This window comes from Macrotis lagotis, chromosome X (assembly GCF_037893015.1).
Source record: "Macrotis lagotis isolate mMagLag1 chromosome X, bilby.v1.9.chrom.fasta, whole genome shotgun sequence".
Taxonomy (NCBI): Eukaryota; Metazoa; Chordata; class Mammalia; order Peramelemorphia; family Peramelidae; genus Macrotis; species Macrotis lagotis.
In genome coordinates, this window is record NC_133666.1 from 70,137,583 (window position 1) to 70,153,388 (window position 15,806).

The 15,806-nt window shown below is 42.6% G+C and overlaps 1 protein-coding gene across 3 annotated transcripts in view; it reads right to left on the minus strand.

Moving 5' to 3' along the window:
• PLS3 (plastin 3) overlaps positions 1-15,806 on the minus strand; it is a 116,193-nt gene that overhangs the window by 32,357 nt on the left and 68,030 nt on the right. For all 3 annotated transcript variants that reach the window (XM_074203545.1, XM_074203544.1, XM_074203543.1), the window contains one exon: positions 13,905-13,994. In XM_074203545.1, the coding sequence (XP_074059646.1) occupies positions 13,905-13,974 (70 nt within the window). In that variant the 5' untranslated portion in view covers positions 13,975-13,994. The remainder of the gene's footprint in view (positions 1-13,904; positions 13,995-15,806) is intronic.

A 15,806-nucleotide genomic window follows, 5' to 3' on the forward strand; every position in this document is an offset into this window, starting at 1 on the left:
TTTTGCAGCTGCTTTGTTGGAGACAAGGATTGCTAACCCTGCTTTTTTCACTTCAGCTGAAGGAAAATAGATTGTGCTCCAACCTTTTATCTTTGCTCTACACATATCTCTCTGCTTCAGATGAGTTACTTGTAAGCAGCATATTATAGGCTTCTGGGTTTTAATCTGCTGTTTTATGGGAGAGTTCATCCCATTCATCCCATGGCTTAAACTGTGGTATATGTGTTTCATGAAACACTACTGTTCTATTAGAAACCAGGAGGGATGGGAATCTATTTTACAGATTAAGAAACTGAGGTTCAGATAAAGTTCATTTTAAAGATGGAAAATCCAAGGCTCAGAAAAAGTACATTTTAATGGTGGAGAGACTAAAGTTCTGACAAAATCTATTTTAAGATGGAGAAACTGAGGCCAAGAAAAAATCCATTTTTAAGGAAGGAAATACTGAGACTTAAGAGAAAGACCATTTTAAAGATGGAGAAAACAAGGCCACAAGACTCCATTTTGAAGGAAGGAAAAACTGAGAATCAGAAAAAGTCCATTTTTAAGATCAAGAAACTGAGGCTCAGAAAAAGTCCATTTTAAAGATTAAGAAACCAAGGCTCAGAAAAAGTCAATTTTAAAGATGAAGAAACTGAGACTCAGAAAACTTTCATTTTGAATGAAGAAAAGCTGTGCCTCAGAAAAGGTCCATTTTAACGATGGAGAAACTGATCTTTAGGGAAAAAAATCCAGAGAAAGTCCATTTTAAAGATGGAAAAACCAAGGCTTAGAGAAAGGCCCTTTTAAAGAGGAAGAAACTGAAGCTCAGAGAAAGTCTCTTTTAATGGTGGAGAGACCGAGGCTTAGGAAAAAGCTCCTTTTAAAGATTTAGAAACTGAGGCTCAGAAAAATTACATTTTAAAGATGGAGAAACTGAGGCTAAGAAAAAATTCATTTTGAAGGAAGGTAAACTGAGACTCAGAGAAAGGACATTTTAAAGATGGAGAAATCAAGCTCTGAAAAAATCCATTTTCAAAGAAGGAAAACTGAAACTCAAAAAAATGTCCATTTTAATGATGGAAAAACTGATAATGAGATAAAGTTCATTTTACAGATGGAAAAACTGAGGTCAGAGAAAATCCATTTTGAGAGAAGGAAAACTGAGGTTCAAAGAAAGTCCAGTTTTGAGACGGAGAAACAGAAACTCTAAGAAAGTCCATTTTAATGCTGGAGAGACCGAGACTCAGAGAAAGTCCATGTTTAAGGTGGAGAAACTGAGGCTTGGAGAAAGTTGGGTCTGCAGGAGGAGTCCTCCAATGTCCCAGATATCCCAAAATACCAGTTCAGGTGACATGGGAGCCTAGAAGGCTCCTCTCCTAACTTCTGCCCATCTGGGTGCCTATCATTGACACTGGGCTCACTCCAACATGATCTGGCTTGTGAACATGTGACCATCTCACTTCCAATGGGAAAGACTGAGCAAATGGACTTACTATGGCACCCAAGTTGGATCCTTCCCTATTGAAGCAAACATTGTGGGGGCAGGAACTCTGGAGGCTCCAGGTGGTAGGGGCCAATGGGAGAAAGAATAAAAGATTTCCCCCAAACTCCCCTTCCCATCATAGGCTTCCAGGAAAACGTGAACTGAGCTGGGGGAAGACTCCCACTGACCCTTCCTCTAAGGGGCCAATGAGAATATTGGTCTTCCCCAGAATGGGCCAACCTTCAAACTCTATGCATACGTGTGCTCCCCCCCGCCCCATACCTCCAACCCAATAATCAAGATTCCAAACATGAAAAATACCAGACTTACCAGGGGATATTGGTCAAGGCTTTCCTCCTTTTTGTGCCTCAGTTTACTCATCTGTATAATGATCAAGTTAGGTTGGTTAATCTCTAAGGACCCTCCCAGCTCTGCCATTCACTCTAACATTTTGTGTTCCGAGGTTCTCCATAGTTTTGCGTTCAAAGGTCTTCCCAACCCTCTCTTCTACTCCCATTTCCAGCCCTATTTTCTGAAGTCATTTCCAGACTTCCAGGCTGAATCAACCCTGATGGTTCATATTCTAAATTCTAATTTTTAACAATAATAGCCACTAAGAAAAGCTAGTATTCATACAGCATATTAAGATTTACAAATAGTTCCTGACAACAGCCCTGTTTCCCTGAGGAAACTGAGGCAAATGAAGAATAAGTGACTTGCCCAAGGTCACTCAGCTATTCCAAACTATTATCACCTAGCTCTTTCTAGTCTGGTGCAGAATTTGAACACAGGTTTTCCGGACTTCAAGCTTAGCCATCTTTCTGCTCTGCCAAATAATCCTCTTTATGTCTAACCCATTCAGCTCCTGCTCTACAACCTCAACATTCTAAGGAGACTTCTAGCTCTGGAAATCTATGTCCTATGAGTAAAAAGTCCCATATAATTTTAACTTAATTCAAGCACTTAGTAAGCACCAACTGTTTGCCATGCATTATGATTTCTGATGGAAAAAAAAAACAAAGGCAGAACTCAAATAATTCCAGGCCTTGAATAACTGATTGACCCATAGTAAAGATTGAAGGGGGAAGAAAGGAAAGGTGAAGAAATGCAGAGACAGCTTTCCAAAAAAAAATTAGGATTCAGTGAAAGGCCCCAAGGAGTAGAGCCACACTTATCAAAGCCTGTGGTCACTGAGATCTCTCTGCAGTAGTTTTCTAAATGGTCGACATGATTTTTTCCGAAGAGAGGAGGGGAATAAGCAGGCCCTGGGCACCCCTTTTTTAATGTTTTTGCAAGGCAATGGGGTTAAGTGGCTTGCCCAAGGCCACACAGCTAGGTAAATATTAAGTGTTTGAGGCCGGATTTGAACTCGGGTACTCCTGACTCCAGGGCTGGTGCTCTATCCACTGAAACACCTAGCCACCCCTGGGCACCGTTTTAACAAATATTATCTGGTCAATAGACCACCTGCATAAACAAAAGATCTCTGGGGTCATCAATATTTTTTAGGAGTCTAACGGGGTCCTGAGATCAGAAAATTAGAGAAGTCCCAATATGGTGAATAGTGAGTTAGTCTTGAAGCTAAGAAGACCTGAGGTCACATTCCACCATCACACATACTAGCTGTGTGACCCTGGACAAGTCTCTTGATGTCTTAGTGTTCTATCCAACTCTTAGGACTACAACCTACAGAAAATCCCTTAGCCTATATCACTAGGAGTTGCTTTGGTTTCCTCTGCTTCTCAGATGAGCAATTGGCTCTGATTCGTTAGACTGGTTATTGGGCAGGCCCTTTGGATGGTAGGGTTGAGGGAGGAGAGGAGGAGGAAAAAGGTCAATTCCACCAAGCTCATATATAACACACTCTAAGCCCATTATCCAGATGAATAAATGAGAAATCAAGGGGCCAGAAATCCACAAGCCCCCAATTTGCCTAGGGCCTGCTCTTCCCCTAACAATGCTCTACTTTTTATAGTGCCTTAGTTACCTTCTCTAATAGTTTGACAAAATGGTAACTTACTCACCAAAAGTGTTATCATAAATACATTTTCTCCAACTTTTTTTTTCCATTCTTGCATGTCTGACTCATAAACTTCTATTATGGCTCAGTAACTTATTACTATTGATCTATATTGATCAGCTCAGGAAGAAATTCTGAAATGGAACCACAGACAGCTCAGGACAAGGAGGTCGTTCCATTGCAGGGACCTCCTGACTAATTCACTTAGATGAAAACCATTGCTCCTTCCAGCCAACTTTCCATTAAGAGTCAGCAAGAAGCTCCACTCCCATTGCCTTCCTGCTCCCATTTCCTGTCAGCTAAAGGCACACCCCCACCCCCCAGAAGCTGAGGTCCTCGACAACCTGACCTATGTCGAAATACATCCTACTCTGCCATTAACTCAATATGTGGCTGATGGCCTCAGTTTCCTCAAGTGTAAAATGATAGGTTGGTCTAAACAGAAGGTCTCTTCCCACTGTAATATTGATCATTCTATGTTCTTAGACCTCTCCCAGCTCTGACCTCCCTTGTTCTAAGACTCTTTCCCAGTACTATCATCCTCTGCTCTAAGGCCTCTTCCAACTCTGATATCACCTGTTCTAAGGTTCCTTCCAGACAGGATTTACTCTATTACATCTGGACCTCAAGTCCAAGAAGCCTATTTAACTGTGAAATCTTGCTTGGATTGACCCGAGAGAGGTATAGATTAAGTGATTTGCAGTATTAAAAGACTAGAAATGCTTCTTGTGGTGGTGGTGCTGGTTGTGGTTTTGTGGTGCTTACTGGTTGTTGTTGTCTGCCTTCTATTACAATGACCAGTGTACCCTAATTTCTTTACTAGAATTGGAGCTGCCAATAACTGGGACCATATCTCATTCATTTTGGTTTTAAAAGAAATTCTTAGAATTTCCTCTTTTTCAAGGCCAATAATGAGAGTCTCACCCTAACCCAGGGGTAGACTGTCCCTTCTCCCTTCCCCAAACTGTCCATTCCAAACCCATTTGGAATTCCTATTCCAAACCCAGAACTGAATCTCTCCCCACAAACCTGTAGCCTGAATCTCTCCAAGCCTCAGTTTCCCAATACCCCTCTCTGCCCCAAATTCTGCCTCTTCTCCTAAAGCACAGCAAAGTGGAGAAGGGATTCTTTGGCATTGAGGAAAGTGGACCATGAGACTCCCAGGGTGAAAAATTTCCTGGAGCGAGGTCTGCAAATTCAATCAAATCAATCTATTAAATATTAAGTGGTGACACTCATATTCCCCTTGCACAGCCCTTAGCCAAAGGCCTTGTTTGCCCAGGGCCCTCTGGGCCACCTTTCCTGTCTAAGAATTCATTCATTCTATAATTATTTACTGATTTCCATCAGGGTGCTCAACTTTATATGAGAGTGTCAAAGGATAAGAACTGAGCTAGTATACTTTCCTCATCATGAATGAACCAGGAGCCTACCTACATGAGGCCCCATCTGAACCTGGTCTCATCAGGGTGCCTGTTCAATCTTGGATTAAGACACAGTCCCCAGAAGGCTCCTCTCAAAGCTCACCTTGAAAGGAGTGACATACACTGACACCCAATAACAAATCATGATGGCTGAAAAGGTCAGAAATGCTGAGACGGCCCTGAGAAATGAAATTGGGAGGAAGAAATTTTGATGGTGGAAGGAGGGAGAATGAACCCTCCTAGGACCATTAGGACAAGAAAACATAGTATCACTGAAGGGTGGAAGAAACTCAAGGTCACCTAATACAATTCCTTCATTTCACAAATGAGGAAACTGAGTTCCACAGGAATAAGGTGATTAGATGAAGGTTTCAGAGGTATTAAGTGCAGAGATAGAAACCCTGATCTCCAAATTTCTCCAAACCTGGAGTCCTCTGCTTTGAACTTACAGCAATCTTAAGACTATAGAAGTTTGAGGTTCAAAAGTGCTTTAGCACAGAAATAAGAGAAAGTCATAACTAAGAGGCGTCTTAAAATCAGGGATCTCAGAGTAGAAAGGGTGAAGGATTAATGTTGAATCACAGATCTAAGGCGGGAAGGGACCATCACTCAACCTCCTCATTTGATTGGTAAGGGAAACCATCCTGAAGAGCTTCAGTGTCTTAATGGCCCCAAAGTGGTAAGTGAGAAGTGTGGGCTTTGTACCCACACACTCCAGGCTAGCCTGTCACTCAGGGAAGTTCTGTTAACAATGCCCTCAGGAATGAGATCTGCCTCAGGAAATTGGGAACAAGGGGATGGAGGTGAGGGATGAGGAACAGGGGCCAGCTACAAAGGTTTGAGACCCTTATGTGAGTCTATATTATAAGAAAGCTTGAAGATCAATGAGTAGTCTACCTGTCAGATCTATGGAAAGGAAAGCAGTTTATGACCAAGGAAGATATGGAGAACATCATTAAAAACAAACTGGATAATTTTTTTTTATTATTTTTATATTTTCATTATTTTATTTAAACTGTGGCACAAAATTATTGTTGACATTTGAGTATTATTGTTCGTTTAATCAGAAAACTGCTTTCCCTATATTTTTAAAAGGATTTTAAAAAAGATTTTTGCAATATTTCAAGTTTTTATATTGCCTAAGTATTTTTTAATTTTATTTTTATTCTCATTTTGTACAAATTTTTTTTCACATTAATAAAATATTCTTGTTTAAGAGTAAATTAAATACCCCCTTCCCCCCCCCATGAATATAGACTTGCTTGAGGGGAGAGAAAAAAATTAAAATAATAAAAAAATTAGTAATAATTGTAGGTATGGCCAGGTGGCGCAATAGACGAAGCACCAGTCCTGGAGCCCTGGGCATCCAGCCCCGTAGACCTAACAATCACCCAGCCGTGTGACATGCAAGCCACCTAATCCCCACTGCCCTGCAAAAACCAAAAAGAAGAAAAAAAAAGACCCAAAATAAAAGAAAATAAAATAGTAATAATAGTAGGGGCAGCTGGGTGGCGGACAGAGCATTGGACCTTGAGCCAGTAGCACCCGGGTCCAAATCCGGCCTCAGACACCCAAAGATCACCCTGCTATGTGGCCCCAGGCCCATTTGCCCTGCACCCTCACCCAAACAATAATAATAATAATAATAAATGTGCTTGAGTCTTTGTTCCAACACCAACAACTCTGTCATGGGTGGATCACATTCTTTATGGTAAGTCCATCGAAAAAGTTACTTCCATATTTTTCCAACGTTGCCATTGCTGATCGCAACTCCCTCCTTTCTTATTTCTCCACTACCATGTACTCTATTTTCTCTCTCCTTTCACTCTGACTCTGCTGTAGGGTAGCTGAGTGGCACAGCAGACAGATCCCTGGTCCTGGGGCCAAGAGGCCCTGAGCCCCCATACCACCCCTTAGGCCCAGAATCGACCTGGCCCTATGGTCCTGGACAGGCCTTCCAATCCCAGCCCCTTGCAAGAAGTAAAAAAGAAAATGTGTTATATCTGACCACTCTCCACCCATGGTCCATCTTCTCCCCCTTTATTCACATCCCCACCCCTTCCCCCTGCTTCCCCATCCTTCTTACTCCAGATGTCTATACCCCATTGAATATATATGCTGTTTCCTCTCCTAGCCACCTCTGATGAGAGCAAAGGTTCCGTCATTCCTCCTTTCCTCTCCCCTTCCATGTCATTGCAATAGCTCATTGTAATAAAGAAAAATCTTATTATTTGAAATATCTTGGGCTATTGCCCCTCTCCTTTTTCTTTCTCCCATTCCATGTCCCTTTTTTCTATTGACTCCATTTTTACACCATATTTTATCTTCGAATTCAGCTTTCTCCTGTGCTTCAACTATAAAAGCTCACTCTACCTGCTCTATTAGCTGAGAAGGTTCATATGAGTATTATCAGTGTCATTTTTCTATGCAGGAATACATGCAGTTCATTATGATTAAGTTCCTCATATTTTCCCCCTCTCCTCCAATCTCCATACTTCACCTGAGTCCTGCATCTGAAAATCAAACCTTCTGTTCAGCTCTGGCCATTCCAACAGGAACATTTGAAATTCCCCTGGTTCATTGAAAGTCCATGTTTTTCCCTGGTAGAGGACATTCAGCCTTGCTGGGTAGTTGATTCTTGGCTGCATTCTAAGCTCTTTTTCCTTCTGGTATATTATATTCCAAGCCCTACGAGCTTCCAATGTAGTTGCTGCTAAGTCCTGTGTGATCCTGATTGCAGCTCCATGATATTTGAACTGTGTCCTTCTGGCTGCTTGTAATATTTTCTCTTTGACTTGGGAGTTCTGGAACTTGGCTATAATATTCCTAGGGGTTGGTTTTTTGGGATTTCTTTCTCGGGGGGATCGGTAGATTCTCTCCATTTCTATTTTGCCCTCTGCTTCTAGAATAATCAGGGCAATTTTCCTGTAGTAATTCTTTGAAAATGATGTCAAGGCTCTTTTCCTGATCATGACTTTCAGGTATTCCAATAATTTTTAAATTATCTTTCCTAAGTCTTTTTTCCATATCAGTTATTTTTTCAATGAGATATTTCACATTTTCTTCTAATTGTTCATTTTTTTTGGTTTTGAAGTATTGATTCCTGATTTCTGGTAAATTAATCAATCTCCCTGAAATCTATTATTTGTCTGAAGTATTAGTTCTCCTCAGAGAGTTTTCTTATCTCTTTTTCCATCTGGCCAATTTTGCTTTTTAAAGCATTCTTCTCCTCAATAACTTTTTAAACTGTTTTATCCATTTGACCTAAGCTGGCTTTTAGCATGCTATTTTCTTCAGCATTTTTTTGGATTTCCTTGACAAAGCTGCTGATTTCATTTTCATATTTTTCCTGCATCTCTCTCATTTCTTTTCCCAGTTTTTTCTTCCAACTCCCTCATTTGATTTTCAAAGTCTTTTCGAGCTCTGTCATAGCCTGGTCCCAGTTTCTGTTTTTCTGGGAGTCTTTAGATGTAGGAGCTCGTGTTTACTCATCTTCAGACTGAGTATATTGATCCTTCTTGGGCTCATAGATAATGTATTTCTCAATGGTGTTGTTCCTCTTTTTCCTCTGCTTGCTCATTTTCCCAGCCTAAGCCTGTTTTGGGGGTGCTTCCTGAGCTTTTGGGGCACTCCCACAAGGGTCTCAGTGTGTGAGGTTCTGTCCTCCCTCCTGGTCTGTGAATAACCATATGTGCTCCCATCTGCCACGGGCCTGAGGTAGGGGGGCCCTGATGTTCTATGGGGGGGGCCTAGACTGGGATCAGGATCTGAATGTGTTCAGAGCCCCAGGGTCCTGTTCCAGGGACAGAGGACAGAGCTCTGCAGTCTCTCTTCACTCCCCTCCCTTAGCTCAATGGGCTCATGCCCTGGAGGCTCCTGCTTACAGGCTGCCTGCTTCTGTTCCTGGATCTGGGCTGCCAAAGGCCAAGCTGCTCACTGTGTGCCCTGAGGGCTGGGCTCCATGTGCTCACTCTGGCAGAGGTCCCCTGCTGTTCCCCTACTTTGTGCCTGGTGCTCCCCAGTGTGTAGCTCAGGAGACTCCCCTGCTGCTGTGAGCTGGGACTCCCAGTGCCCTGGGGCTGCCTCTGGGAGGCTGAAGTTCTTTCCCTCTGGCGGGCAGTCCCTCCGGCCATGGGGAGCAGAGCCTTTCCGCTCTTTTCCAGGTTACCTTGAGTAGGAGAACTGCCTCTCTGGGTCCCTTTGTGGGTTCTGTCTCTCGAAAGTTTAGTTAGAGCCCTTAGTTTAGAAGTTTTATCAGAGAGCGCCTAAGACTCGATCCTTTCTTGTCACCATCTTCCAAACTGGATAATTTTGAATACATTACATTAAAAAGCTTTTGCACAGACAAAGCCACTGTAACCAAGATCAAAAGAAATGTAGTAAATTGGCAAACAATTTTTACAACTATGTATTTCTGACAAAGGACTCATTTCTAAAATATACAGAGAACTGAGTCAAATTTTCAAAAAAACAAGCCATTCCCCAATTGACAGATGGTCAAAAGATATGCAAAGGCAATTTACAGATGAGGAGATCAAAGCAATGCATAGTCATATGAAAAGTTGCTCTAAATCATTACTTATTAGAGAAATGAAAATTAAAGCATCTCTGAGGTACCACCTCACACCTCTCAGACTGGCCAATATGACCAGAAAGGACAATGATCAACGTTGGAAGGGATGTGGGAAATCTGGGCCACTAATACATTGTTGGTGGAGCTGTGAACTCATCCAATCTTTCTGGAGAGTAATTTGGAATTACGCCCAAAGGACAACAAAAATGTGCATACCCTTTGACCCAGCAATATCACTACTGGGTCTATACCCTGAAGAGATAATGAAGAAGGGTAAAAACATCACTTGTATTTAAATATTCATAGCAGCCCTGTTTGTGGTGGCAAAGAATTGGAAATTAAGTAAATGTCCTTCAATTAGGGAATGGCTTAACAAACTGTGGTCTATGTATGTCATGGAAAACTACTGTTCTATTAGAAACCAGGAGGGATGGGAATTCAGGGAAGCCTGGAAGGATTTGCATGAACTGATGCTGAGTGAGATGAGCAGGAACATGGGAGTGATGACCAACCTTGATGGACTTGCTCATTCCATCAGAGCAACAACCAGGGACAATTTTGGGGTATCTGCAATGGAGAATACCACCTGTATCCACAGAAAGAATCATGGAGTTTAAACAATTTAATTTAGAAAAAAAACCCATTATCTTATTATGTAATCTTGCTATCTCTTATACTTTATTTTTCTTCCTTGAGGATATGATTTCTCTCTCATCATATTCAACTTAGATCAGTTTATACCATGGGAACATTGTAAAGACCAGCAGACTGCCTTCTGGGCGGGGGGAAGGAAGATTGGGGGAAATTGTAAAACTCAAAATAAATAAAATCTTTAAAAAAAGGATTGAGTATGCTGATTTCTCTATACAATGTGATGGGTAAGACGTTATTTAAGATGTGTTGTCAATGCCAGAAAGCTCCTTAGGGACCATCTACTCCCACCCTTTTGTTTTACTTGTTTAGGAAACCGAGGTCCAAGTCTCTTTCACAGCACTGTCAAATTTCAGTAGAAACACAAACTGGCTTATCCCCAAATGAACATTTTCCAAAGAAGTATTCGTCTTATTTAGGTTGCCAGCATCACAGTGTACTCACTGCCATTTTGTAGGAAGGAAAGCAGGGAGAAAGTGCCAGTCTCCCAAAGTCCTTGAATTCAAGAGGCAAAACTTTAATTTCAAGTTGTAGCCCAATTGCCCATTTGCATTGATGGAGGTCAATTTCCTTTGCTAAAGTTGACTAGACCAATGAGATCCTGGGTCCAGTCCAAATGCCAAGGATAATTGATGGGACTATTGAGAGACCAATAGAAACAGAGCTGGAGGGTGGCAAGAGAAAAGATTGTTCAGTTTTCCCCCGGGCTCATAAAATTGGTGCAAACCTTCAATCCCAAGGCCTAATAAATACAGAGACTCCAATGGCAAAATGGGCTAATAGCCTGAGGAATGCCATCAGAGCTAATGGGGAATGAATGACAAAGTATGAGAACATTCTACAATAAGATGAAGCAGAACTGATTTAGAAACAGAGGGAACTTTAGATGTTTTCTAGTACAATCCACCCCCCCCCCATTTTTAAAACCAGCTTTGAGTTCCAAATTCTATGTCTCCTGCACTGGGTTGTGGGGCCTGACTGTGCTACCCAGACAACTCACTTGTGGGGGGGACTTAAGCTGGTAGAGTGCCCCCTGCTGTGAGGTTGGCTTTTTGCTTTTGGACCTTGCTCCCTTTCTCAATCCAAGGAGACAAGACTCTCCCTGCCCCACTGGTACATTGCTTCCCTGCTCCTAGATCAATTCTGAGGTAGTTTTCTAATTATTTGGAGGGAAATATGGGAGGGCTTCAGAAGGTTCTTTCTGCCATCTTGGCACCAGAAGTTGCCCCCTCCATTTTTCAAAGAAAGAAAGTGAGGCCCAGAGCAGTAAAATAACTACAGAGAAAGTAAGGGATGGGACAGGGAGTCAACCCCAGGCCCTTCTCTTTCCATTAGAAACTAAGCAAATTCCATTGATAATATGGATATTTAAAATTTTAAAACAGGACACCCAAGTTAGGTTGGTTAATCAACTGAACACGATCTATTATTACTAGGCAATAAAAATAGTTTTTATCTCACACTGAGATTTTTGTTCAATGCCGTACCCATCCTAGTGAAGAAAATGAAGGAAAAGGAAGAACAAAAAGTACACTCTTTTTTTCATAAAGGAAAGGGAGGAAAGCCATTTCTACTTCCTATCCTGTTTTTCCCTACCTCTGGAGAATAAAAAATGTTCTCTGAGTTTTGAACCTTGAGAAGTTTTCTCTAAATGAAGGTCCCCCATTCTCCTCTGACCCCTGCCCAACCTCCCTGGAGCCACCAAGAAGACCCCCTAGAATGAGGCGAGAAGTACCTGCTGCAAGGACAGGACCAAATCCTTCAAGTTGTGCCAAGGGCTGGCTACCTTGTTACAGGGCATTCCCCAGTCCACAATTCCCCTGACAACCTCAAGACTCCACTAGTCAGATTTATCAAAGGCCCAGCTGACAGAGCTCCTCTAGACCAGCCTAGGCTAAGTTCTAAGAATGTTTAACTGCCTTGTAGTTAAATCAAGAGTGCTTCCTCTGGGGCTAGACAAGAGGCGAGGACCTGAGTTCCCAATAAAAGAAAAATGTAGAATAAAGTCTAGTGTGAGCCATAATTTAATGATGTCCAGGATGTCAAGAAACTATTTGGTCTAACTCCCTCATTTTCCATTGACAGACAGAAGGAGCCTTAGGAGTTCCAAGCAGTCCCCAAGAGGTGAGAACCCAAGTTTGTTCAGTCAACTAAAGTTTCCTAATTCTGGGCCCTCCAAGAGTGACCACTCTAACAGGGTCAGGCAGGTAGATCCTTGGGCTCTGACTCACTGTTTTATTTACAAAATCTCTCCAGAGATGGCACTTGTGGCAGGCTTCACAAGTTCTCAATCAACCTTAAGAGTTACAAAGGTTTTCCTTAAGCCCCATTTCCTGGAGTCTCCAAAGGCTGAAGATGATAGGGAAGGCACATTTCTGTCCTTGAGGCCGTTGTGATGAAAGAAAATGAATATTTCATACATTTCGTCCTTGCTCTACCAACCTAACAGCCAGATGACTTTGAGTCACTTAACCTCTGAGCCTTGGTTTTCTCATCTATAAAAGTAGGCATAACAACAGCCCCTGCTTCACAGGGTTGTTATGAGACTCAAATTAAATAATGTATGCAAAACACTTGGCAGACCATTAGGGTGCCAGAGAAATAGCCACTGTGATCATTGTTAGCCTTCCAGCCACCATCTGCTTCCTGAGATACAATGAAGAGGTTCTCTCCCTTTCAGTGGAGGAAGACCAAAGAGATCAGCCTCTAAGGATGCTGGGAGAGGAAGAGGTGAATAGTCACTGTGACCCATAAACCATTTTGATGGGTAAGAGAATGAGGAAAGGATGAAAGGCTGTCTTGCAACTCAGTACTTCTCTGTTATCTTTCCATAACAGTTCAAGATGAGGAGCCTCAGTGGGTAAGCCTTCAGCCAAATGGAGTTCCAGAATCTCCCAGAATGGAACCTGATGCTAAGCTAATCATTTGGCCAAAAAATATCCTAAGACTCCAAATTAAGAGCAAAGAGCTAGAATAATTCAACCATGGTCTACTGGTCTTTCTTTGCAAGGGATGTCACTATTACTGAAGACTAGAAGCAGAGACATCAGTGTGTCCATGTTTACCCAAGGATCTAGAGGTCATAGGGAATCATTCAAGACTTTGGGAATTTAAATACCAGAATTTATATAATGCTTTCATTTAAAATCCACAGCCAAGGGAAAGTTCACTGTATACATTGCTTTAAGGCAGCTGGGGAACCACAGTATTCATAGCTCAGAGCTGGAATCAGGAAGACTAGCTGCATGACCCTGGACAAATAATTGAAATGCTTTGCCTCAGTTTCCTTAGGTGTAAAATGATGATTATAATGGCATTGACTTTGCAGGGTTATTGTGAGAATCAAATGAGATAAGCATAAAGTAAATAGTCCAGTCCAGATGGTAGGTACTCTATGTCCCTGGGAGAGAGATGCTATCATACTAGCTAAGCTGCCTAGAGAAGTGAAATAAGGGAAAATAGGAACCTGGCTCTTAGCAGGCAGGATCAATCTGGCAGTTGGGGAAAAGGAGAAAATGGAGGCAAGGAGGCTGCCTAGAAGTCAACTGCAATAGCCCAGCAAGAGGTGGTCAAGGAGTAAACTAAGAGGGTGGCTCTGTAAGGTGGCAGAAACAGCAGCTATGGTGGGTGAGTGGTGACTGAAGTCAGAGCCAATGCTGCCCAACTTGCTTACATAAAACCTTTGTTCCTTCCATTTCCAGTCAAGTTGTCTCGAGAAGAAGAGATGCCCAGTTGTGTCTCTAGTGAAACTTATTTCCCAGAATGACTTACCAACTTTTGCAAAGGCCTCCCTCAGTTCTTCAAGCTCATCTTTGGAAATCTGTTGCGTGGAACTCGCCATCTCATCAACCAAGGAAGAATCTGCAGAAATCACAAAGTTCCCTAATGAGTGGTTTGTTGGCTTGGGTTTGCTTTGTTTTTATCACTGGCTAAAGTTAGCCACTCACATTCCTATAACAGTAGAGGTCTGGAAAGCAGCTCTGTCCCCAAAACCTGAGACGATGTTTTTGCAAGGATTGTTATCCCAAAAGGGAAGTGACTTGCTCAGGATTTTGAAGTTGGTAGGGGTCAGAGGTCAGATTAATCATTGGCTCTCTCTCAGAGCACATTTTCAGGGTGCTCTATAAGGCCTTCACAGAGCCCATTAACATCTGGTGAGACAAAAAGTGGCATCATGTAAAGAGGGGAAAACTGCAGGACAAAACTGGCTCTCCTCCAGCCTAGTGCCAACCTTTACTGAGGTGATTCTGAGCAAGCCTCCTCTCAGAAAATGGGGAAAACCTCACAGGAAGGAAAACACTGTGTAAACCTAAAGTGCTGTTTATTGCTCTGGGCAAGGCATGGTGCCACGGCTGGAATATATACCAATCACCTTTCCGATGTATCTGTATCTGCCAAAGGGGGCAACTAGGTGGCACAATGGAGAAAACACCAGGCCCAGGCATAGGCTCAGGAAGACTCATTTTTTTTAGGCTTTTTTTTGCAAGGCAAATGGAGTTAAGTGGCTTGCCCAAGGCCACACAGCCAGGTCATTATTAAGTGTCTGAGGTTGGATTTGAACTCAGGGACTCCTGACTCCAGGGCCGGTACTCTATCCATTGCGCCACCTAGCTGCCCCCAGGAAGACTCATCTTACTGAGTTCAAATCAGACCTCAGATATTTACCAGCTTCCAACCCTGGGACAAGTCATCCTCAGTTTTCCTAAGTTTCCTCATCGGTCAAATGAGCTGGAGAAGGCAAAGACAAACCGCTCCAATATCTTTGCCAAGAAAATCCCAAATAGGATCACAGAGAGAAAGACACAACAGAAATAACTGAACAGCAGAAAATTTTTCTAGGCTATAGTAGCCATACCAAATGGTAGTCTTTGAAGGCAGGGATTTTCTGTGTTTATCAGTGTCTCCTTCCCCTAGCACCTTGGTCAGCTTCTATCAATTTGCCTCTCAAGTGCCCCCAGATGAAGCACACTCTCTAGCTCTCTCTCATACACAGTTGGGATCTGATGGCAAAATGTGAACACCTCCACAAGGGTGAAAGGTCCTTGTCTTCACAAAGACGAGGATGCCAATGGGGGCTGTGGAGTTTCACATATTAAGGGGCCAAGACAGCATTCCACAACTCCCCTGAGAAGCCAAGGGAAAGGCCAGCATTCATTGGCTAAAAACAATAGGCAGGCCAGAGGTACCCAGCAATGCCAGGAAGTAGAGGTAAGCACTAACTCCTAATCTTCCAGAGTGCCAGAGTGACTCATGTATTATGATCTCATTTGTTCCATTGAGCCATATTCAATTGTATTGTTCACCCTCAAAATATTCCCTTTATAAAAACCAACTGCCAACTCTCAATGGCTTACTAATGGAGGTGGGGTGGGGAAAGGGCTGACAATATACAAGTCATTGCTCATTGGCTTTGGAATGCAGTGAGAAGCCTCCCAGTCCTTCTTCTCCACCCCCCCCCCCCCAACACACTGGGCTTCTTCCTTCAAGGCCTTACCACTATGTCATGATCAGTGGGGGAAGGGGTCCTGTGATACCAGAAATAAAACTGAGATGGAAACCTGTTCTTTAAAGAGTTGAGCTAATTTAAATTAACATGGTTCCAGAGGGCCTTGGGGAAGTGCCAGGCACTATGATGGGGGGGCGGTCACAAAGAAAGGCAGACAAACCAAAGTG